This window comes from Catharus ustulatus, chromosome Z, assembly GCF_009819885.2.
Source record: "Catharus ustulatus isolate bCatUst1 chromosome Z, bCatUst1.pri.v2, whole genome shotgun sequence".
NCBI lineage: Eukaryota > Metazoa > Chordata > Aves > Passeriformes > Turdidae > Catharus > Catharus ustulatus.
In genome coordinates this window covers 66712560-66735182 of record NC_046262.2, presented here as the reverse complement: position 1 = coordinate 66735182, position 22623 = coordinate 66712560, and the positions used below count along the sequence as shown (strand labels likewise).

At 42.0% G+C, this 22623-nt stretch overlaps 1 protein-coding gene across 14 annotated transcripts in view; it reads left to right on the top strand.

Annotated features, from left to right (window-relative positions):
- Positions 1-22623, top strand: part of NRG1 (neuregulin 1) — a 462970-nt gene that overhangs the window by 359003 nt on the left and 81344 nt on the right. For 2 of the 14 annotated variants that reach the window (XM_033084633.2, XM_033084628.2), the window contains exon 1: positions 447-1861. The exons of 7 other annotated variants lie outside the window; for them this stretch is intronic. In XM_033084633.2, the coding sequence (XP_032940524.1) occupies positions 1231-1861 (631 nt within the window). In that variant the 5' untranslated portion in view covers positions 447-1230. Of the gene's footprint in view, positions 1-440; positions 1862-22623 lie in introns of those variants that run through there. 5 more of the 14 variants (XM_033084630.2, XM_033084629.2, XM_033084641.2 and 2 more) reach the window with 5 other exon arrangements.

The following is a 22623-nucleotide window of genomic DNA, read 5'->3' as shown; positions in this document are numbered from 1 at the left end:
AAAGAAAAGCTGTCTCTAGGTGTCAGGCAGGGAGAAACTGCTTCTGGAAAGAGGTTTTCCCCCTGGGAGAGATCGAATATCAGACTAAGCGAGCCCAGTCCAACCCAAAGAGCTCCCACCGACACCCGGTCCTTGCCGGAGGACTTTGCCATCGATGGCCGCCGCCGCCTCTGGCCACGCTTTGCCTGGAGAGGGGGAGTGGGTGGGTGCGCAACTCCTGTCCGCTCCCTCCCTTTGATTTGATGGCCTTTATTTCTCCTAATTGGATAAAATAGGAAGTCACTGACAGTCCTGCGTTGCTGGGTATACTGATTTCACTCAGAGCAGCCCTGCAGAGTGCGGGGGGTGGGGTAGGGGAGGAAGGAGCGAGTCTGTACATCAGGGAAACAGGCTGCGAGGGGGCTGGGGGAGCGGGGCGGGGGGGGAACGGAGGAAAGTGAATGAGCGCTCAAGGAGGACAAAGAGGGAGGGGAGATAAAGGGAGTTACCACCGTCTTGGCATCGCTGTTGCTTTCAAACCTCTCTGTAATGATATTGTTTGCAGTGATGCTCAGACAGCGAGCACCTGCTGCTCTGTAATGATTCAGCCTCTTTCAGCCGCCGCTGTAACACGACAGGATGCTGCTGCTACTGTCACTTCTGCCGTTGCCGCTGTTGTTAGAGATTTTGCTTTTGCTCCTTCTACCGCATGACAATTGTTTTCCTCGTCTAAGCAGATACCAGCCTCAGATGCTCAAGGTGAGAGTCTTGCCTTTCGCTCTGGGCTACTGGTTTACTTAATACGGTCAGTTTGTTCAGTGTTCGTGGTTTTCTTTATCTCATCACCCTCCTTCCCCCTGTTTTGTTTTGTTGTGCTTGCATTTGGGGGAATGTTTCTTCCCCCTGCAGAAGAGCTGGAATTGCTTGAGAGGCATTTAAGGAATTATAAAAGTGGCTAGCAAACAGGAGCTCAGTAATTGCAAAGCTATTCTCACTTCAGAGAAGCAGAGACAGTGACAGAGGTCTTGAGGGCACAGGGACCGGGGGGATCTAATTTTTCCTGTGCGTTACTCCTCTCCCAGTTTGGATGATGTTGCTGAGCTTCGACCTTTTATTGACTCCCACTCTGTGATTTTTGCAGAGCACTGTGACTATTACTACCGTCTCTTTTTGTCTGTGTCTCACAGTAATGGACTGTGATAGAGTTAAGGCCTTTTGGAGGTGAGCTGTTTTGAGAGCTGATGCTTAAACATGTCTGAAGTAGCTGCTGACACTTTCCCCAGCCCCTCAGCTCAGCTGAGCCCTGATGCTGCGTCCCTCAACGGGCTCCCAGATGAGGAGAGCATGCCGGGGACCCAAAGAGAGGACAGGAGGGTCCAGGGGATAGCAGGCCTTGCCGCAACCTGCTGTGCGTGCCTGGAGGCAGAGCGACTGAAGGGCTGCCTCAACTCTGAAAAGATCTGCATCGCCCCTATCTTGGCTTGCCTGCTTAGCCTTTGCCTCTGCATTGCTGGCCTCAAGTGGGTCTTTGTGGACAAGATTTTTGAGTATGACTCTCCTACCCACCTTGACCCTGGGAGGATAGGACAAGACCCAAAGAGTGCTGTGGATCCTACAGCTCTGTCTGCCTGGGTGCCTTCGGAGGTGTATGCCTCACCATTCTTCGTACCTAGCCCCAAGAGCAAGGCTGAAGTGACAGTGCACAGTGACAGCTCACTTGTACCCTCCAAACCATTCCTCCAGCCTTCTCTGTATAACCGCATCCTAGATGTTGGGTTTTTGTCCTCTGCCGCACCTTCACTGTCACCACCCGTCCTGGAGCCTACCACAGCATCTCAGGCACAAGCAACAGAAACCAATCTCCCAACTGCTCCAAAACTTCGTAAGTAAAAGCTATGTGTTTCTTTGGTTCTTTCTTTGGTTATTTTCCCTTTCACAGAAAAAAAAAAAAAAAAAAGGAAAAAAGAAAAAAGCCACTTAACTCTTCTGAGACTGTCTACAAGGCATGTGATTGACTTGCAAAGCTTAAACATGATAAGACAGGTATAGCATGGGTTGCCCTCTGAGAACAACATCTAGAGTCCTCAGAACTTAGTTCTGAGGTATGCAGGACTTCATCTGGGATGTCTGTAAAGGGCTAGTACCACCTTTTTCTCTGCATCCACATATAGTGAAGTGTGTGATTTGCTTCAAGGGTTTATCTGATAGCTATTCCACATGTTGTATTTTCCTTATAAATTGGCTTTGTCTCTTGTGCTGGATCTTCCATGTGTGTTCTTTGCCTTGCCTGCAGAGCACTTCTGGTACATCCTTCCTGAAGTCTGTGGCTGGCAAATATCCCTAGCCTCATGAAACTCTCAGAACAGTGAGAAAAAGTGACAGCAGATTTGAAGCAGTTAGAAACTGGAAACTATTAATTTAGCATCTAGCTTATGATCTTTCCCTTTCTCTTAAGAGCAAAGTATACATTTCTCAATGTCTTTCCCCATCTCTAGGACCTTCTTCTTGTTTAACTTGTTTCTCATATATTACCTTACTGCATTTTGTAGGGCATTTAAGGAAAGCATTCTTGCTAATGTAAGAAGAGTGGATTTTCAGATTAGTCCTTGCTCATCATAAAAATAAACCCAAAAAAGGTATCTGTATTATTTTCTCAGTAGTAATCATAAAGCATCAAAATACTGCATTGCTGAAATGTCATTTCTTTGGCATTCATGATTTTAATCCATCAAATTCAAAGCAAACCAAGCCAGCAATTCCTGAGCTGTGTAAAGCTGTGTATCACTAGTAAAACAGAAGGCAGCACACTCTTCTGCAGAGAGCACAGGGGTGAGGTTGCCTGTGCAAAGCTTCAGTGACCAGAGTGAAAAATTGCATTCCTCACAAATTTCCTTGCAGGATTCCATGTCATTTATTGCCCTTCATGCCTTCCCTATAATGCCGCAGGTTGGCCACATTGAAGATGGCACATACTGGACCTCACTCTGGAGCTCTGAAGTCACCAGAAGTTCACTTCTAAGTTTAGCCCCACTGGGACTGGATTTAGTGTAGATATGTGGCATTTGGATTACATTTAACATTTTAGGCCAACCACTTTGACAGTGAAAATAAGCATAACTGCAGTTATTTCAGAGGAAGTCCTTTCAGCTGTGAGTCAATCTTGAACAGCAGTTCCAGAATCAGTGAAGGAAAGTTCTGAGTATTCCTGTAGAAACCGTGCTGCCTTTTACTTAGATAATGGGTGACAACCATCCTTCAGATTAAAAGTAATTTGTCAGATGGAAATAGTCTAATGGAGAAATACTGCTGTACCATTAAATGACAGGGGGCTTTGTCTGTGGTGAATTAACCACCTTTGCAATTAAATAGAATTATACCAAGCGAGCTTTCTTTTAAATATTGCTGATGCATAAAATCTTTTTTGTAGTGTAAATATTCTGACATTAAATATATGACTCTTTAACACATTTTTCTACATAAAGTGACCAGAGACCACTATTCAGTCATAACTGCCTCAAGAATCACTCTTTAATTTCTACCTATGTGGCAAACCTTTATCAATAACATACTAACTTCATCTCTGAAATAAAGGAAGGGGCAGAGGGGCACAGAAAAGATTCTTAGGAGATGTCACTGACAAAAAACCATTATCTGCATTAAGATCTGCTAACATCTGGGAAATAAATGGTGGTCCAGAAGTTAGGTGTTTGGATTGAGAGGGGGGTTTTTTATTCTGATTTTGTGCTTTTATATGTGTAGGAGTTGTTGGGGTTTGAGGTTTTGCTTAATTTTTGCCTCATTTTTGAAAGAAAAGTGTGTTTTAAGGCACTGTGGACTTCCATAGCTACAGACTGAAAGGAGAGGGAGAACTAGTAGCAGATCAAATTTGGTTTGCTCTGGGGGAGAATTTTGCATACAGAGAGTTTATTCTAACTGTGGTACATAATTCTGACTATGGCAAGCATCTCCGATTCTCTGCAAAGAAAAATAAGAAAATCTAGCTGGAAAAATATACTGTAGAAGGGCTGCCTACGAATTCCAAGAGGCATGAAAAGAACTTTTTTGGACAGCTCTTAAAGCACTGTCTTGGGGTTTTTGAAACAGCTGCATTTCAAACACATCATTGTGTTTTATGTAGAGCAAGATTTGTTGGAGAGGTTGACAGATTGCATCAGTGCTAACTTTTTTTTTTAATGCCTTTGACAGCTATAAAATTCTCAGTGACATGGCTTGAAAAGTAGCATCTGCAAATTGGATTGTCCCTTCTTTTGCCTTTCAGTGTCCTTTTTTTCTTTTCAGGCAGAGTGAGGTAACATGTTCCCAGAAACTCATTTATGTACTGAAAATTTTTTTCCAGTGCAGAAAAAAATGCGCATTTCATACTCTGTTGTACTGTTTCTGAACCTATCCCTTCCATGAGTTTCCTTTTCTCTTCACCTCTCTTTTCTGTCTTACTCAGCATATTCCCCTTAAAGCTGTATCCTTCAAGGTCATAGTCTGCAGAGGGCTAATTGATTCTTATTTCTCCTGGAGCCTGGAAGAGAAAGCAGAAGAGAGACAATCCTGGTAATTGTGTCTGACTGGTTTTGCTCCTTTTGTTATTCTTAACCCTTTATCAATACAGAAATATTTCTTTCTGTTAGCTTACTTCTTCGGTTTTAATATAGTTTTTCCTTTTCTGAAAGAGGAAGGAAAGGTGAATGTTTTAAAGCATTCCCTTATTTAGAGAGCTTGTCAATCTTAGCATAATTACACCAGAGAAGATATTATTACAAGCAGGATATAATAATACATCCTAACCTACAACCCCTCCCTCTGAGAAGACATGCAGATTGTAATAGTGCTAACTCAGTTCAGGAGCTAAATTCCGCTTCTTCTAACACTATCATCTTCTACCCTTTATCCGGCCTGTTTAGAGATTCAGCTTTGTAGTGCTGTAAAAACTGTGTTTCTGTAATAATAGCTTTTACAGACCTGCAAACCAACCATTCCCTCTTAAAAGGTCTTCCTGCAGCCTCCTCTTTCCATTTAAGAGGATTTCCCCTCAAAACACCCAGCAAGGCCCGTGCGGAGCTTACCTTGCTGGGGTGACAGCTCTGCCAAAGCAGCACAGCACTCCTGTGCTTTGGTTCTGCCCCAGCGCAGAGGCACTGTAGGCCTTGGCAGGCCAACCCAAGCAGGCCTTGACTTTGGGAACACAACTCTTATGGCTTGGTGAAATGCCACAGGGCAGGAGACAGACCACAGCATGATTTCTCTGGGGTGGGTTTCCCTGAGAGCAGAACCAAAGGCGCACCAGAGAGCAGTGTCCAGAGGACACACGTGCCCGGTGACACACTCGCACAGCCCCTGCATCTAATTCACTTTCCTAATTCACTCCCCTGGCCAGCTCCGGTACCATGTGCTGATGGGCCAGCTGCACACATGCCATGCTGATGGCCAGTGGATCATCAACAGGTGTGTCTTCATCTCGCTATGGCACTGGACCTGTGCATGTCCCTTGGGGCAGGCAGGACTCCTTCCTGTCCCACTTGTGCTGGGCCTCGCCTAGAGAATGTGGCTAAGTGGAAAAAGGGTTCTGCCTTACTGTCAACCACCTCTGACTGGGACAACTCCCTCTCGTGTTTCTGATTTCTGCTTCCACTTCAGATGTGCTGGGTCAGTATTAGCAAACGATGATGTTTTCTCATCCTCAGTGGAAGAAGGTTAATAGATTGCTTCTGAGGCCTGGTAGTGGCTGGGAAATAGCCTCAGCTCCCCTCCTAATATGACAAGCTCCACTCTAAGATTAACAAGCTCCCTAATTACAGCAATGCTTTAAAGCATTCATCTTTTCTTTATCTTTCAGCAAGGGGAAAAATGATACTAAAATACAAAAGGTAAGCTAAACAGAAAGAAATATTTCTGTATTGATAAAGGCATAGTATAATGAAAAGGAGCAAGACCAGTTTTGAGTTGAGGCACAATGGCTAAATTTCTTTTGTCCTTTTAGAGCTAGAAATGGGGAAAATTGAATTTAAATTGTACTTTACCTTGTATCATACCATACATATTCTTTACAGGTTTTTTTCTCTGCCTCTTTAACTTCCACTCATTCTTTCTCAGCTCTGCATTTGATGTAGTTTCTCCTATTCACAGTGATTTGAGAAGGTCTGTACTTTAGCTTGATGGCAGCCTAGAGGGAGCCTCTCCCTCCACTTAAAGGCGCTGCAGCCCTCAAACTTCAATTTAAGGACAGAGGGTTTGTTAATAGCATCTTCATGCAATGTTTGTTCTTATTCTTGAAAGAATCTAATTCTGACCCATACTCTGTATTTCAAATCCCCATCACAACATCATAGGGTTGAGTCCATGCCTGGCAACCTCTGAACATGTCAAGGTCAGGGATGTCTCAAAGAGCTGCAGGGACTGTACTCAGGGGAGGGAAGAGGAGATGATACAGCACAGGCTCTACTTCAGCCTTCTCTGTGTTTATTGTTGCTCTGCAGGGCAGTGACACAGGAGAGATTGTTTTTTCCACAAAACTTGAAGATGCAGGAAGGGACCAACTTAAAGCACATGCTGTTCCATTTCTGACACGGGACTGGATTTGAATTACTTCACATACCTGACTTAAATGCCTGTATTAGGAAGCTGGTTAGCCCTTCAGCTGCATATCCAGCATAATACTCTAACAGGAGTCACTCTCTTTCCCCATTAGTCTATAGGGAGTCTATCCTTGCAATTCAGCTTCTAAGTTAAGTATCTACTACACAATATGAGGACTCACTTTGAAAGCCATGACTTTTCTTTTATGTGAATTAACAACATCTTGTCACAGGGAAGTTACAATTAATCATGGTTAAGATACCAGGCAAGTTTTGAGCCTAACTCAGGAGCATATTAAAGGGATGCTGATCTCAGTAGGCCCAGGAGACACAACTGGGCCTCCATTAACATGCAGCAATAAAGCAAGTGCCACAGTACTGAGCCAGCCAGTCTGTATTGCTCTGCTATTCCAAAGGTCATGACGGCTCCTAGAGGTATATATTTGTGACAGGAGCACTCATGGGGACTGATGGGGTGAGATGCATAAGATGCAGCAATTTTTAGGGAGTTCAGGTCCATTAAGCCTTCTAAAGCAGTAACTGAGACTTCCCCTCCCCAGTCCGTTAGTTCACACTGTCTTTAAAATGTCCTCAGCAAGCACAGTTTGCTCAGACAAATTTATTGTTTTGTTTCTTTCAGTATCTCTACCACCCCTCTTTTTAGCTTTCATTGATTGCGTGGAAACAGTTTTTCTATTTAACATGGAGCAAACGGTACAGATTGGTCCTGTGTTTCTTTCTCTTGGACAAGCACCCCAAATTCATGGCTTTCAAATTTTCTTCAGGGGTGTGGTTTTCCTTTCATGCACCATTCATCATGCACAGAGCACGATGGAGAAAAAGCAGTATTTCCCGAATTATTTTTTCTTAATAACAGTCTGAATTTCTCAGTACAAAACAGTAGTCTGCACTTGTATTCGTTTCTTTAAAGCTTTATTTTGCTTTGTAAACTTCCCTGAGAGTAAGTCGTCTATTTGTGCTACAGGGAGCCTATTGCATGTTCTCCTTCCTCATTTATGTACAGATGCATCTGTAAGTACAGAGAATACAACAGATGTACAAAGTATATGGCCGTTATTTCTTTATTAAAAAATGACACCTGTGACTGTTCTGCATCAAAAGTTTCTAAGCAAAATTGATTAATAATTGATGTAATTACAAAATTCAGGGTTTGGATTTCTACTGCAGAGGACTAAAATTATCCTCATTCCATATCTGTTGTATTTTTTACACTAATTATACTTGATTACACTAATTATGTTTGATTTCCTGTCAATGCACTGCAAATAAAGCACACAGCAGCCTACCTCAGATTTGCTGTGCCTAACTTCTGGTTACAGAGAAACCTTGGGGAACTTTCTCTGCATCAGATGAGAAAGCACAATTTAGCTTGCTGGAGGCTAAGTAGCAGGTTAATTGTGGTGCAGAGCTGGGATGATATAAATGAGCGTTTTCATCATTTGCAGTCTTGCTAATGGAAGTGCAATAGATTTGCTGCAGAAATCCAACTCAGAATCAATAGCAATGCAATGAGGCAGCTGGTTCAGGGAGAGCACATGTGATGCCAATCTGCTGCAGACAGTACCTGGGCAGAGATTGCCCTGTCTCTTTCAGGAAAGGGGAGACAGACCTAAAAAATGCCACGGCAGGTGATAAAAGAATTTTGAAAGGAAAATGCGTATTTCACCTAGGATGGAATTAGGAGAAAAGGCTTTCTCTGACTAGGGAGAACAATTGTTTTCTTTGAGGGATTCAGACCTGTTTGGACTCAAAGCTGGGTTATTGTTGCACAGTACTAAGTTAAGCAACAACATGAGTATTTGTGCTTCAGGTCATGTTCAAGCCACATGAAATCAAGGACCTAATCATGGTGTTTACTTTGGAGATGGACAGGTGGGTTTAAAGTATCTTCTGCCAAAGGCTTCTGTCCTCTTTTTTCCCAGGCAGTAAGAGGAGCAGGCCCTGTCTTTTATGGACTGTTTTATGTTAGGCACACTGGCTATCTTTATAGTTTATACTGAAAGAAGACCGATTCCCTGGAGAGCGAGCACTCTGAATCACATCTTGTTCCTTCACTTTAAAACATTTTGTGAAGTACCAGACACAGTAGGAGGTACACAAGAAACTCAGGAGCTGGAGCTTGACCATTGTTTGGCAGTTAGGGAGCAGCAAGGGAGAAATGCATTAATTTGAGGTTATGTGAACTTCTGCTTATTTACACCCTGACCTGTCTCATCCTTCTCCCCCACTCACAGTAGAGTCTTAGTCACTGAGACAAAAAAAAGGTTTTAGCTGAGGAAGAATGTGCAGGAACAAATCCAGTGAGACATGGCTGGCCATCATTCAAGGCTTCCCTAAGCTAAACCAGAGGCAAGGTCCATTCATCTCTGGACAAGATCAGTAGTATTGCTCCATCCATCTATCATGTTTGGTCCTATATTGTTTGGCTACAAAAGCCTTATTGCAATGTATATGCTCTTACAAGAGTATATTCAGCTTTTTCACATATGCTTTCCCTACCCCTTCCCCCCCTTTTTCGTATCCCTGCTTCGTCCTGGAACTTGCTGGCAGTGCACTCTCATAACTCAGACAGCTTTTTATTTTGGCAATGAATATTGTCTCAGTTTTTGAGATGAAAGGAAATCAATACTGGTTTGGTGGTCACATGGCACTGGGGGGAGTATATGAAGCTATGATCTTAAGCATGATTTGTGACATAGTTCAGTATTTCTATGGGATTCCTGAAAGGTGCTTGAATTTTACAATTTTTAACAGTCAATTAATTCATGTGATTAGATAGATCAAAGTAGGGGAAAAAAATAATTTCAAGCTCATTCAAAAGCCTTTCTCTTATGCAAAAAAAAAAAGAAATCTCTGAGCTCATAAAAGATTACTAGAATCTTCTTAGGATATAAGTAGAAGCTAGTGTAAGGCTACTGGAGTAGCATCTTGAGAAGAGAAACTTGGGCTTTTCTCTATATTAAATTAATCCAGGTAATTAATTTAGTATTTCAGCTTGAATTAAATGGCCTGAATTTTTACTTTTATAAAGGTTCTCGTAAGACCTATCAGAGCACTGGAATGCATGTGACAGTGTCATCCCTACTAAGGTTTCTTCTAGTTGTGGTGTGAAGCCTAAGTGCAAGACATTGTCTGCCTTTCCCTTTTTCTAGTATCTCTTCCAAATAAAACTACCTACTTTGACTTTGAAAACACATGTTTGTATTTTGGCTGCTCATTCATTTACACCTTTCTCTCCTAGACTAAAAAGTTCTTCCAAGCCATTTCCCACTCACAAAAGTCCATACGCACTGTAATCAGCTCAACATTACATAAGCCTTTTTGACAGAGTAGGTGGGCTGAACTCTATGATTCTCCACATGGAGGAAGTTATTTTCATACTTTGAATTATTTCATTGCTCTTCACACTTTCTTATTTTTCAGATAAATAGAGCCCTAATTTTGATGGTACTTAGGCATGAACTAGTCCAAAATCCCAGCAAAAGACAACAAAACCTGCTCATTGTCTTGAGTACTGTTTGGAAGTACTCAAGATGATAAAGTAGCATCAGTACTTTTTTAATATTTTAAGCAGTAAATCAGTAGTAATGTTCAGTCAGAGCAGAAGACCAATGACTTACACATGCAAGGACCCTCACCTTCTTTACTCCCTGGGTTGTATACTGCTTCTCACTTGGATGGAACAATAATCCTAAGGGCCAGTCAAGGGAAGAAAAGATGAATATTGCCTAGCTGTAGCAATGCTCTGGGCATTTTAGGAGGAGTTTCAGCTCCCTCATTGCCCATCTGATTCTGTCCTACTCTGAACAATGCCTTCAGCAAGTCTTCTTGGGTGAACAGGAGACCAGCCTGATAATTTTAACTGTGCAGAGTTCCGCTACACTCTTGAGATCTACTCATGCTTTCAAAGAGATCTCCCTCCATGCCCTGCTGACACTTCTCCCACTGTTGGCCCATTTAATTTACCCTTCATTCAGTTTATTATCCAGTACTTTGCCCTTCATTCAGCTTATTATCTCAACTTCTCCAATATTTGGTTCTTCCTTACAAAAGTGGACACTGTCCTAGTGCATGGATTAGTGAGATGGGACAATTTTGATGCTCCCGTCTTCCCAGTTTAAAGATTCTTTGCCTATGGATTCTTTTGCATTTGTGTCCTACATTGGATGTGCTGAATGGACTTAGCCTGATAGGGTTTCATTACACCTCAGCATCTTTTGTAGTAACAGGACATGAAAATAATGGGACATAACCAAGAATGGCTTAAAAAGTCAATATATGTGTGATTTTTAAGACATTTTTGTATTTTCAAAATAGCCTTTCTTGGGCTGTGGGTGCGCTCAGCAGGAGAGTTAGCAGTGTGACAGCAATAATGCCTTAGCAAGGGAAATAAAGTGCATCAGGGTGAGAGAGACAAGTGTAGGGGAATAGAAGAATGATCATTCATGTATCTGGTCTGAGCTGATCAGGGAACCAACCACCAATATGTTGGTATGGTTTTAGGAATTAAGGAGTACAGGAAAAAAAGAAAGACAAAAGGCTTCCTGCTACAGGTACAGATCTTCCTGATCCTGGTACAGGATCTTGGAGAGGCTTGAGCTCTTACTTGCAAGAGCAGGATATCATTAAGTATCCAAGAAAGGGCCAGGAAACTGCAAAGATTTGATTATAACAGGAGAGCAGGGACAGTCTGATATTTTCTTGCCTGGATAAAAGCAGGAAGAATCTGTTCTCCAATGCCACAGGTATTTAATAGTCTGCACTGTGGCATTTGCAGCAGATCCCAAAGCAGCTTTTCCTGCTGCTGAGGGTCTGAACTAGGAATGCAATCATTCCCTCTGTCCATTGTGCATTTTTAAGACCCTCTGTAGGGCAGATCATCTTGCCATCTGATCATGTTGAGTGCACACTTCTCATTGATGGAGAGATCCAAGATATTGCTCTTCAGACTCTTCTTTCTCTAGCCACCCCAATGGCTGGAGTTGCTCTGCTTGCTGCAGACACTGCAAAGTGTCTCTCTGTTATTAATACCCTCCCATCACTTTGTTCAAAACCCCTCAGCTTACCCTTCTTTTTGGAGGTGTTGATTTAGTATAGTAATAATAGATTCTGAATGTCATCATTAACGATCTTTGCAAATTCCTTCAGCTACATAATTTTTGGGACATACAACTGTGAATGCATTCTCTTTATGAGCAAAGAAAGGCTGTGTTTCTGGATGAAAAGGCCAATGAATGCATTAGGACACAAACCTGTGCTTCAAACTCAGTTAAAAGAAAGGCACCTTAAAATTCTCCTTTTGGTTTATAAAATAGCATTTGGCCAGTAAAGGCATCAAAATGGGATTTGAACATATGAATGTTTAAGAACATGAATAGCAACCTTTCTGTTGCTTGCTGTCTACAAACATTTGAATTTGCTGTGCTCTAGAGATTAATAGAGGTCTTTCATGCAAGTAGCTTCTCAAGCAACCTTGTAATTTTCCTAATTGTTGCTAATAGATTGCTTAATGTGTGCAGTTTTTCCTTCTCCAAATTCGGAGGAAGGATTAAAAAGACGTGTTCTGTAAGTGTTTTGAGATAACTGTTACAAGCCCAAGAAGTGGATTTGCTAGCTGTGAATCAGAGGAAGTACTGGTTCACAAAAGCCACTTAGCCAGTGGCAGGGGAGGGTGCTGAAGACAAAGAAAAGAGGAAAATATTCTGGTGTCCCTGAACAGGACTGAGATCCAGAGAGTATTGCATGTAAATATGCCAGGATTCAAAGAAGAATCTAAATTTACTTGTCCCTAACATACCTAGCAGCTTCCCAAAGTTACAGAATAATATGTGGTTATACTTTGCTTTTGCTTTTGCATTTTATCTGTAATATCTTCTCAGGGGTGTTACTGATACTTTCAGGATGCTAATACACATTGATTTTTAACAAATGGGTATACCAGCATTACTATCTGATGTTAACTTACATTTAATTAATATCTTAATTTTCATATATTACTCTGTTTTAAAAATGATGGTGACATAATCACAGGTTTTTAATTGATCAAAAATGATAGCTTAACAGAAACTCAGACAACAGTCTTCAAAAAGCACTATTGGCAAATGTTGGTCAAATCATGTAAATACTTCCCCTCCAAAAGAAATCTGAAAAATATCACTCAATAGAGAAAAATCAGACAACTTGATCAGGACTTCTGTGTAATTATATAAGTCACAAATACGAGAAAATTTGGAGTGTTCAGATCTGGCAGGGAAATCTACATCATGCGAGACTGAGCTGAGAATAGATTTTCCAAGCTGGAAATTAACCACAGTTCTTTTAAGGATAAACATGTTAAACTGCGGGAATTTTTCCGTTGAGGATTAACTAACCTCCATCAACCACAGTAATGTCACCAGTTGTACCACAGTAACTTGCTACCTTAAGGTGACTGTTTCATATCCCAATCTCATTAAGAGAAAAGCTTTAGCAAATTCAGATCTCTCCTTCTGGTGACTTTGGGTCAATGCAGATTTCTTCATGATTACAACAATTACTTGAAACAACTTTTTACCTACACTCTGACTCTAGTTTTCACTGAAAGCTAGTGGGCAGTTCAGCTACACTGCTACACTGACCTTTGTTTTACTTGTGCTGAATTCAGGATTGGAAATGTCTCCACCTTTCCAGTTGCAGCTCGACCTCTCCTGGCTTAAATTTAAAAATACAAGAAATGTTGGGATGATCATTTGAAATGTTGGAATGATGCTTTGAAATCTAACACTTAATCTGCTTTAAATTCTGCTTATTTGAAAAGCATTATATTACATCCTCATGGAGGTCTCATAGGGTGAATATTCATAAAGTGCAAGAAGACTGTAGCAGAATGACTACATATCTAGTGATATTAGTTAAAGCATGAGAGTTTCTGGGGATGTTCACTTATTAAGAGAGCTTTTAAAATTGTTAAACTGTGACTTCCCATGTGTGATCTCAACCTCAGTCTTTCCTGTGCTTCATTTTCTCGCACTGTTAATGATCTGCCCTTCTCATTGCTTGAGAAGCCTTCAAGCTCGTGCTGCTTGTAATTCTCAGCAGACTTGGACCCAGAGTTCTGCTCCTTAAGGCAGCTCATGTTTTGAATTATGCATATGTCCATTTCAGAGGGACTGCATTTCATTGCTCCTTTTTGGGGGTGGTGATGTAAGGGAGTTTAAGTACTATAGTGACACTTTTCATTTTTCATGTCCTAGCTCGGTTAAGAGCAAGCCTTGAATTGTGTCATTTTTCTCTCATGTGACTGTTTAATCACCTGAGAGAGCACCAGCCAGAGTTTTGTGGTAAGATTGATTATATTCCCAACAAAGTGCTTCCTTCAGCTGAGCGCCAGGAAGTAGCCAGTTTAGCAGCTAATGGGTTTCAGTCTGATGTGAAAATGGCGACTGTGATGGAAATGTCACTGCAGTGCACACCAGCTCTTTTAGCTAGCTGCATGCTGAGCAGTACAGAAATCCTTGAAGGCTGCTCGGGTTTAAAGATGAGGGAAGATACTCCTAATCTGGACTACACAGAGCTGTGCTGTGGGACACAACACCTCCTCCTTTGAAAGTGTCAGGGCAGCATGTGTAGGAATATCCAGACATGCAAGTGGAGAAATACGTTGCTGCAGGGTTAACAATAACTTTTTTTGCCCTGTTAGCCTTTGTAGAGGTGGTGCTATGAGCTTTGCAATATCAGCCCTGGCGTCGGCAAAGGGTGCTCCAGGATCAGCTGAGACCCCAGTTTGCATGGCATGAAGTGGAGAGAACCAGAATGGAGTGATCTTCCATTTAACACCACCCAACACATGTTCTGACAGCAGCCAACATTCATATCCATTACAAGACTGGGAGAGAGCTAAGGAAATATACTCACCAGTCCCATTTTATGCAGCATGAGTCAATAACAGCACTGTAGGTGACAGCTTACAAATGTTTTGCCTTGCTTGGATGAATTCATAGTCTCTGAGTGCCAACAACCCCTCTTAGAGATGCCTCTGTGATTTACCCTGTGTAGCAGAGGAAACCTCTGGCAGCACCAACAATGAAGTCCCACAGACTGAGGAAGCTGTCCTCCCTTTAAGCAGTAGCATCTACTAAGGAAAACCTAGGAAGAAAGAGTAGAAATACAAATAAAGGGTAGTAAGTATAGACTTATTCTTACAGGCGTGTGCATAAAGACACAGCAAAATAAAAATCATTACAGAATCCTTCTCTTCACAAGATTTTAATTTTTTTTTTTCTTTTTCATTTCTGAAAAGAAATATTGTTTAAAATACATAGGAAGACAATATGTCTTCACTGCTAAAATGCTTTTCTGGCATTTATTGCTAAAAATGAATGAAATAAATGCAAACAAAATAAGATCCTGACATTTCAAGTCAGACTGTTTTTCTGTCATTGTCATTGAATGTAATAGACTGTTAGCTAATGGCTCCCTCAGGGGAAAAGAAAAAAGAAGCAATGTTGCACTTCTTTGACAACTGACAAAGTACTAGTTAACCAAGGTCTGGTGATCACATTCCCCTAAGCTGAAAGCTTTGAATGTTGTAGAACTGTTGTTCACCCTTTGGATGAACCTCAACTAGCTGCAGGGCCTGTTTGTGTTTATATCTGGTTTCTGGTTTTGTTTATTTGTTTGTTTTTAATAGAGATTGATTGCATCTTTCCAGTCTTGGCTAATTTCAATTTATGTACATAAATATGCAAAATCAGATCGTCACTTGATTGAGCACTGTCTGGTCCAATGGCTGCTTTTTCAGCCTGTCCATTGTATAGCATGGGCTCAGGCCTCAGTTCCTCAGCGACTCATGGAGCTCCATTAAACTTAACAGCCTTGATGTGCACAAAGCAAGGTTGCAGGGATGACCTTCAAACCATCATCTCCGGTGTCACTGGCCAGGGGATCTCTCCCCGGGCAACAGTCACCATGCAAGTGCTTATGGCCCTTCTTTTCCTGCTTAGGTTGGAGGAGGAAGGAGCCTACACTCTGCCAGACAGAGAAGCACAGCTGTGGGGACAAGAGGAGCTGTGAAGGGCCTGCTGTACTTCACCACACCACTGTGGTAGTGACTGGTTGTGTTCTAGCCTCCCCTGTGGCTAGTAGGCAGGGCAGTTCCACAGCACTGACTGGGGAGGTTGCAGGCATCCGAAGATACCCAGCACAACAGGCAAAAAGGCAGACCCTTCGGGCAGGAGAGGAAGGGACATAAGCACACTCTGAATACCCATGGGACACTCATAGGCCTAAGTGCAATTTCTCTGGCAGAAATCACCTCCTTGCTTGTCAGCCCTATCCAGAAAGATTTTTTAGCTTTGCCCTTCACTATTGTCATTAATATAATAAATTGAGGATAATTGCTTGGTTTGAAACAGCTCTGTCTTCTGCAGTGTAGGTGGGGAAATGATGCCAGGAACAGTCCTTTCTTCTCCTGCCAAGTTGCTTTGCTCTGCAGCAGGGATATATACCGGTTCTGTATAGATGCTGCTGTTAGCAAAAAGCAACCTAAGCACTGCCTCAGCTAGAAATGCAAGATTGATTACATTAGATGTGCTTTATTCCCAGTGTCCTGCATGAAATCAGCTCCAAAATAGGTTAATACTGTTGCTTCAGAGTGGAAAATGCCAATGTTAATGTAGGGTTTGTTGCAGATATACAGCTTGGTATGGACCACAAATGCATGGGATTGTGTCATTGCTGGACTTGTATTTGAGAAGAGAGGTCAGATGAAGGTTTGCATGGGATGATATCCTCTGTACCAAACTCAGCATGTGACCATTTGCTGGGGTGACCCCGGAATGTGTATCCTCTTTACATCTGAGTTCAGCTTTGTTATGTGCTGTGTACAGAGGACTCAAACACTTTTTCAGCCATGGTCTGAACTATTCTGCTGCTTCACGATTAGGACAGGACACCATGACAACACTTAAAATTCCACTTGAAAATGAAACATGTCTTCTGGAAAGCATCTAGCTTGAAACTGCAGGGAAATTACTGGAAGCAGAGCAGAGCACATGATGCCTACTGCAGGGGCAAAAGCCTCTTCTGGGTCCTTGTGCACTGCAATGGATGGATCAGAATTTTTTGATACAACACATGGTAGCTAAAAGGCAGCAGGCCTCTGCTTCAACATCAGTGATGATGGAGAGGTTAAGAGATTTTTTGTGCCTCTAGAGTTAGGAGATCAAGATTTACTTTTTCTTTGCTTTGTGAATCTCTTCTGCAGTGGTCCACTGCTCAGAGAGGAAACTGACATTACCAACCATATGATGCCAGCGTACTTCCTGTGTGAGGTTGGGGTCCTTGACTTTCTGGAGATGGATGTGCAAGTGAATGAACAAACCTTTTCCATCTGTCTTATCTCAAAGTGCCCTTGGGGTTCAGTTTGTGATTGCTACTGCATGAACAATATGGGTTTCTACTTGGAAATGCTGTGGCTGGTACAGGTCTACTCACAGTCTGAATGGAGATTTGTGCAGAGCTGGAGTGAATGCTTGGTTTGAAGGGGTGCCCCAGGGTGGGGAGATTGATGCTGTTCCATGATCAAGGAGTGCTGCACAGAGCCTTACATCATGCTCCCATATCCTCAGTCCCCATGTGCTATATAGCATCTCATTTGTGGCAGCCCTCTGTTGTTAATCCGTCTTCCAGAGGAGATGTTTCTAGGGCAAGACTGTGGTTTCACACAGTAACCTGCAGACACCCAAACTGTTGTCCTTTAGGTGAAGACTGGTGCTAAGCTACCAGTACAGGGCTATATTCTTGGTTGATTGTTCTTCAGGAGTGCAGTCTGTGAGGAGATCCCAATCCTTCTTCAGAGAAGAATCATGTCAACATAGTTAAATTTTCAGGATCAGGATCTGCTTTTACATATTTTCCTGGCCTTGTACCTTCTCAGGTCACAACTTGTATCCATCCTGCACCCCAAGTACTTTTTGGTAAATATAAGAGGAATAGTCAGCTGTAAGGTGGGGAAACAACATCCCTGAGACTTCTCAGTATCTTCTGATACTGAGCAAGGTTGCACAGTGTGTGTAGTGCTGCAGTCTGCAAGGCATGAGGCAAAATGCTGCACACCTCTTAGACACCAAAAAACACAGAACTCTTTGGCTAACTAATAGCAGCCAAAGTAATGCTCTGCCATGTGATACACCTGTTTCACAATCAGACTGGGGCAAAAAGCAAACACACTGTAGAGTATTTTTTACTTTTCCAGTAAGTTGGTGGATATGTCAGGGGGTGGATCTGTCATGAGAGTTAAGATCATTAAGAAGGAAACATACCTAATTTTCTCGTAGCTACTCTTACAAGAGAGTGGATGTGTGAATTAATGCCTGGTTAATGAAACTGTACTTTAGGCCTGACTGCTAGGCTTTACCAAACACACTGGAACAATCAAATACCTGTTTTCACTTACTTTGTTGGGATGATCTCTGAGGCTTGTGTGGACTTCTGCAGTTATTAAATCTAAGCATCTGGAAGATAATTGAAACATGAATTCAGCATGTAGTGAATGGTGGCCTTATATGCTATGGCCTTGTCTTCTCACTCTTTCTTAGAGATTTGAAAACGTAAAACCAAAAATATCTGTAGTAAACAAGGTTTATTGTCTTGTGGCATTCACTGATACTTGTGATACTGATGCTGAGATTGTCTGTCTCCCAGCTACCCTCATCTACTTCCTATTTCCAAACTAGCTTTTTTTTCTTTTTTTTTTTAAGAGGTCTCTTGCATCCTGAAGCATTTCAGTGGTATATTGTTTCCTGATTGCAATGCCTTATATCATGACCTGGTTATCTGACACTTCTGGAGAATGACAGGGAAGCTAAAGGCTCTTTATCTATTGCCTTGGGACATGGCTAAGACTCCTTTCACTTAGAAATTCAAGGTCTTTACAGAGGAAATGGGAGAGTTATAATGGTTTCTCACTAGACTAAAATTACTGTATTGTTACAGAGATTAAATAGAATAATCCTGAAAACCCCTAGTACGTTAGCACTGCCCAATTCCACCTAAGAGTTGGTCGAATAATATTTCCAGGGGACCATCTATTATTCATCTCTCTTTTTTTTTTTCATTGAAAGAAAGACCATAGACCCAGAGCATAACTAGTTTTACTTTTGCTTCAAAGGAAATGTGTGCTGTTTCATCTTTCATGGTGCTGTTAGGTCCTGTTGGAAAACAATCTGTTCTTGCCATGGTGGGGGCATGTTCTGCCCAAGGAGGGCTTCTCAGGAGTGTAAGGCATTAACAGTGAGCAAGCTACCAGGTTCATAAATCTGCAGAGACAGAAAGCTCTCTAGTAAATGAGGATTCTTGTACAGCCTCCCACTCCCCTTTCCAGGGTGTTGCCAGTGTTAGGGATGACAAAACTGACCTTTTCTAGTAATGTTTTACTCGGTTCCTCTCACACAAATACACTGAGTTCTGTAATTGCTTCTCATAAAATGCATTTGTCTGCTTAACTCCTGCCATGTCATTCCTGCAGTGCAGGGTCTTAGAACTCTTGCAAACTCACGACTGTGCAGCCATGGGAAAGGGTTCTGAAATCCAGTGAGGGACTGGATTATTACAAAAGGGTGTTTTATTGTGCAGTGGTTGCCTGGGGCAGGAGTCATCCAGACTCAGTACCAACGAACCTACTTAGGTACCACGAATGATGTAGATGCTGCCATGTGGGCTGAACGTGACCTGAATGGGAGGCAGAACTAATCAGTTCTCTCCACAAGCACTAGAGTGGTGTTTTGAGAGGCACATTGTTCTGGGCAGCATGGGCAACAAGGGTCTGTTTTCTCAGGGCTGCATTTCTTCACGTTGACCCTTTTGTCTTCATGGATGTGACAGGGCCTGGCTTTTCTTTGGACACAGGTCAGAGCAGCACTGCAGAGAGCTGTAGGGTTGAGCCTTAGCAGAAGCAATGTTTGCCAGCCCCGGTGCCTTGCCGAAACAAAAACCACTTTCCAAGCAGGTTGGATGTCCCTTGTGCTGTCCAGCTAAGGGAAAAGTTTGTGACTACTCCTCATGGGCATGTGGGAAGGGAGAGCACAATAGCTGAAACAGCATGGCTTAGTCTGTAGTGCCTGCTGTTTTCGGCTGTAACTGTATGCGAAAGCCCTACAAAAAAACAAGTTGCAGCTGCTGGCTCATTTTGTGTGGCAGCCCTTGGTTAATGCTGTGTAATGTAAGAGCTGCTCTCTGCAAAGACCACTGTGTCCCTCCTTCCTCGGGCCTCCCTCCCCATCATCAGACACATCTCCCAAGTTCAAAACCCATCCCTCCTGCTCTGGATGAGGAACACATCAGGGCAGACTTTACATGAGTAGACAGGAGTAAAATGCCTCACAGCACAGGCTTTGTTCTGTTGTATAAAAGCCACGTGGGCATGGTCAGGATTATTGCTATTTCCTTCTTTGATTGTGGAAGTTCACATATTGCTCCAACTCCAGACTCACAGCAGCTCATGCATGGGAGTAGACCAAATTAACCCCTCCATACTCAGGTGTGAAATCCTATCCCCTGGGACAAATTCATATCCAATTCCCACCCCAACCCCCCACCATCTTTCTCCCAAGGAGCAGTGGAAGGCACAGGGGGAATGGCAGTGGGACTGACATTCAAAAGTGTGGAAAATACATGCTCAGCTATTGTTGGTGAATTTTGTAGCAAATTGTTGGGACCCCTGGTAGTGGATGAAGTTATAGAAACTACCCTGTGCAAAAAGAATTGTGGACAGTGCATGAAATGTTCTTGCTCTCCTCTCTTTTTCCTCCTGAAAGCTGTATGAGATGGAGGCAAGCAAGGAAGAATGGATGCGTTTTACTCCAGAGTAAAGTACAACCCTTTTAGTAAAGTCTCTTCAGGTGTCAACCACCTTATTTAGGTATATAAATCCCTCTGAAAGTTTGCCCATGCATTAGAGAAAGGTTGTAATGCCAGTGGAAAAACAATTTCTGCAGCTCTAGCCTTGGTCTATTTCATCACAATAAATATTTCACTGTTGTCAAAAATGAAATCCAGCATTGCTTTCCGCTGGCTTTCTGCCTGCAGAAGGGAGGTACAGGGGTCTTGCTGCAGTAGCACATTTTTCCCATAGCATCTGCTCTGCCATTATTTACCTACATTGTCAATAAAAGCTCCTGCTTTTGTGAATTCAACCAGTGTAGGTTGTGTCAGCTGTTACTTGGATCGTGGCCCTGATTTGGTCAGCTGTTGTCAAAAATTACTAATGACTATTGACTAAAGATTTGCAAACGTTAATTATGATAACAGTTCTTTAGAGAAACCTGTTTTGTAATAAAAAGCACTTCAGAAACACAGACTGTCGGAACAATTGACTTAGAATTTGATTGTAACCAAGTGATATATTCCACCGATGTAGCATTTAAAACATAAGCAATGGAGCATGGCTTGTAATATCCATTCAGATACAGACATGAAGCTCTTAGTAGTTAAAGCTTTCTTGACAAAATAGCAGCCTGTTCAGTTCTGATACTACATGAGCAGCTGTACTTCATTCCTCTGTAATGCTATTTTTTCGTAAATTCTAATTGTGATGATTGCAAAAATAAGTTTGAAAATCCAAGCAGCTAAAGGTCCAAAATCCAGAGGACAAATCTAGTGTACATTAGTGAGATTTTAATTTTCATGAATGTTTCATGACTTTTCAGCACTTTGGATTGGCAAGATGAACTATATAACCTTTTATTGAGAACACGGGCTTCAAATCTTGGCAACTTTATGAACCTAGACTTTAACAGAATTTTTCTTTTTCATCAGGCCAGACTTCTGGTTTACTTTTTCTTGTTCTAAAAAGTATCCAGCTTGGCTGAATAAAAAATAAACAGGCCCATAATTGTTATTGGTGGAAGAGCTGCATGATGTTACAAAAGTTTAAAATCCTCTAGAATGTTTCAGAAACGCATTGGATAATCTTTTTAACTTTTTGGAATTACTCCACTAATAGTTTTTTCCCACAGGAAATGACTATTATATTCCCAGTAATAAACATCCGGTGTCCTCCAAATGACACTAAGTTGATGAATTGTGAATATTGCTTTCCACTCAACCCTATACAAAATTTCATGTGTTCACATGCATGTGTACATGCACACAAACACACCATGGTCCAAATACAGAATGTTTGCCAAACAGAGCATCAGGATCTTTTTCACTCCGCACTAATTCCTCCTCACTGTCTCCAGACTTACATGTTCTGCGTTGCTCAGAAAGTCAGGTCCATGGAATGTAACAACCCTTCTTGTGCTGAGTATGAAAAGTAGATCTGAACCAAACAAATGGTTTTCTCAGCTGTCCCAAGCAGACTGGTAATTTTCGCTTAGAACTTTCATTATAAACCTACTCTGAAAACTAAAGTCCTTTAGATCTATTGTCTGGTGCTAGTGCCCTTAGTGTAAGAGTTTAAAGGTTGCAGACAGAAATTCACTCAAGGCTCTTTTAATTAATATCCTTCTACCAGAAGAAGCATGGAGCAGGTTATCTGAAAAACCTTCCTTGAAAATGACAAGGGATTACAAGGCCTGCTGTGTGGCTAGCCTCTCCCATGCACTAATCTGCCTTAGAGTTTGAGCTCTGGAAGGGCAAATACAAACAGCATGTATCTGATATCAGTAGGGAACCTCAATATCCTGGCAAAGTCATATTTTGGTCTGCTATGATCTGCAGCAGCAGTAGCATTAAATTGTTACACTGCTAAAGACCAAGTCTTCATCTTAAATGTATATAGAATCTTTTGCCCTATTTCAGCATTTCTGACCTTGAAGGCATTCACTCCTTTATATGCATATAGTCATATGTTCATGCTCATGTTTGGGGTGAGTATTGCTAGATTCTTCTTGGTTTGTCCACATACTCCTTCTTCAAAGAGTAGACTGTAATCTTCCATGGGGGCTTACTGATGCAATATGCCTTGGTGTGAGGTTAAACTTCTGGTGCTCTTAGGCACCAACTTTGTTGGGTTATCTTAAATGAGCAAGCAGCTAATAGTTGCTAAAAGGCTGTT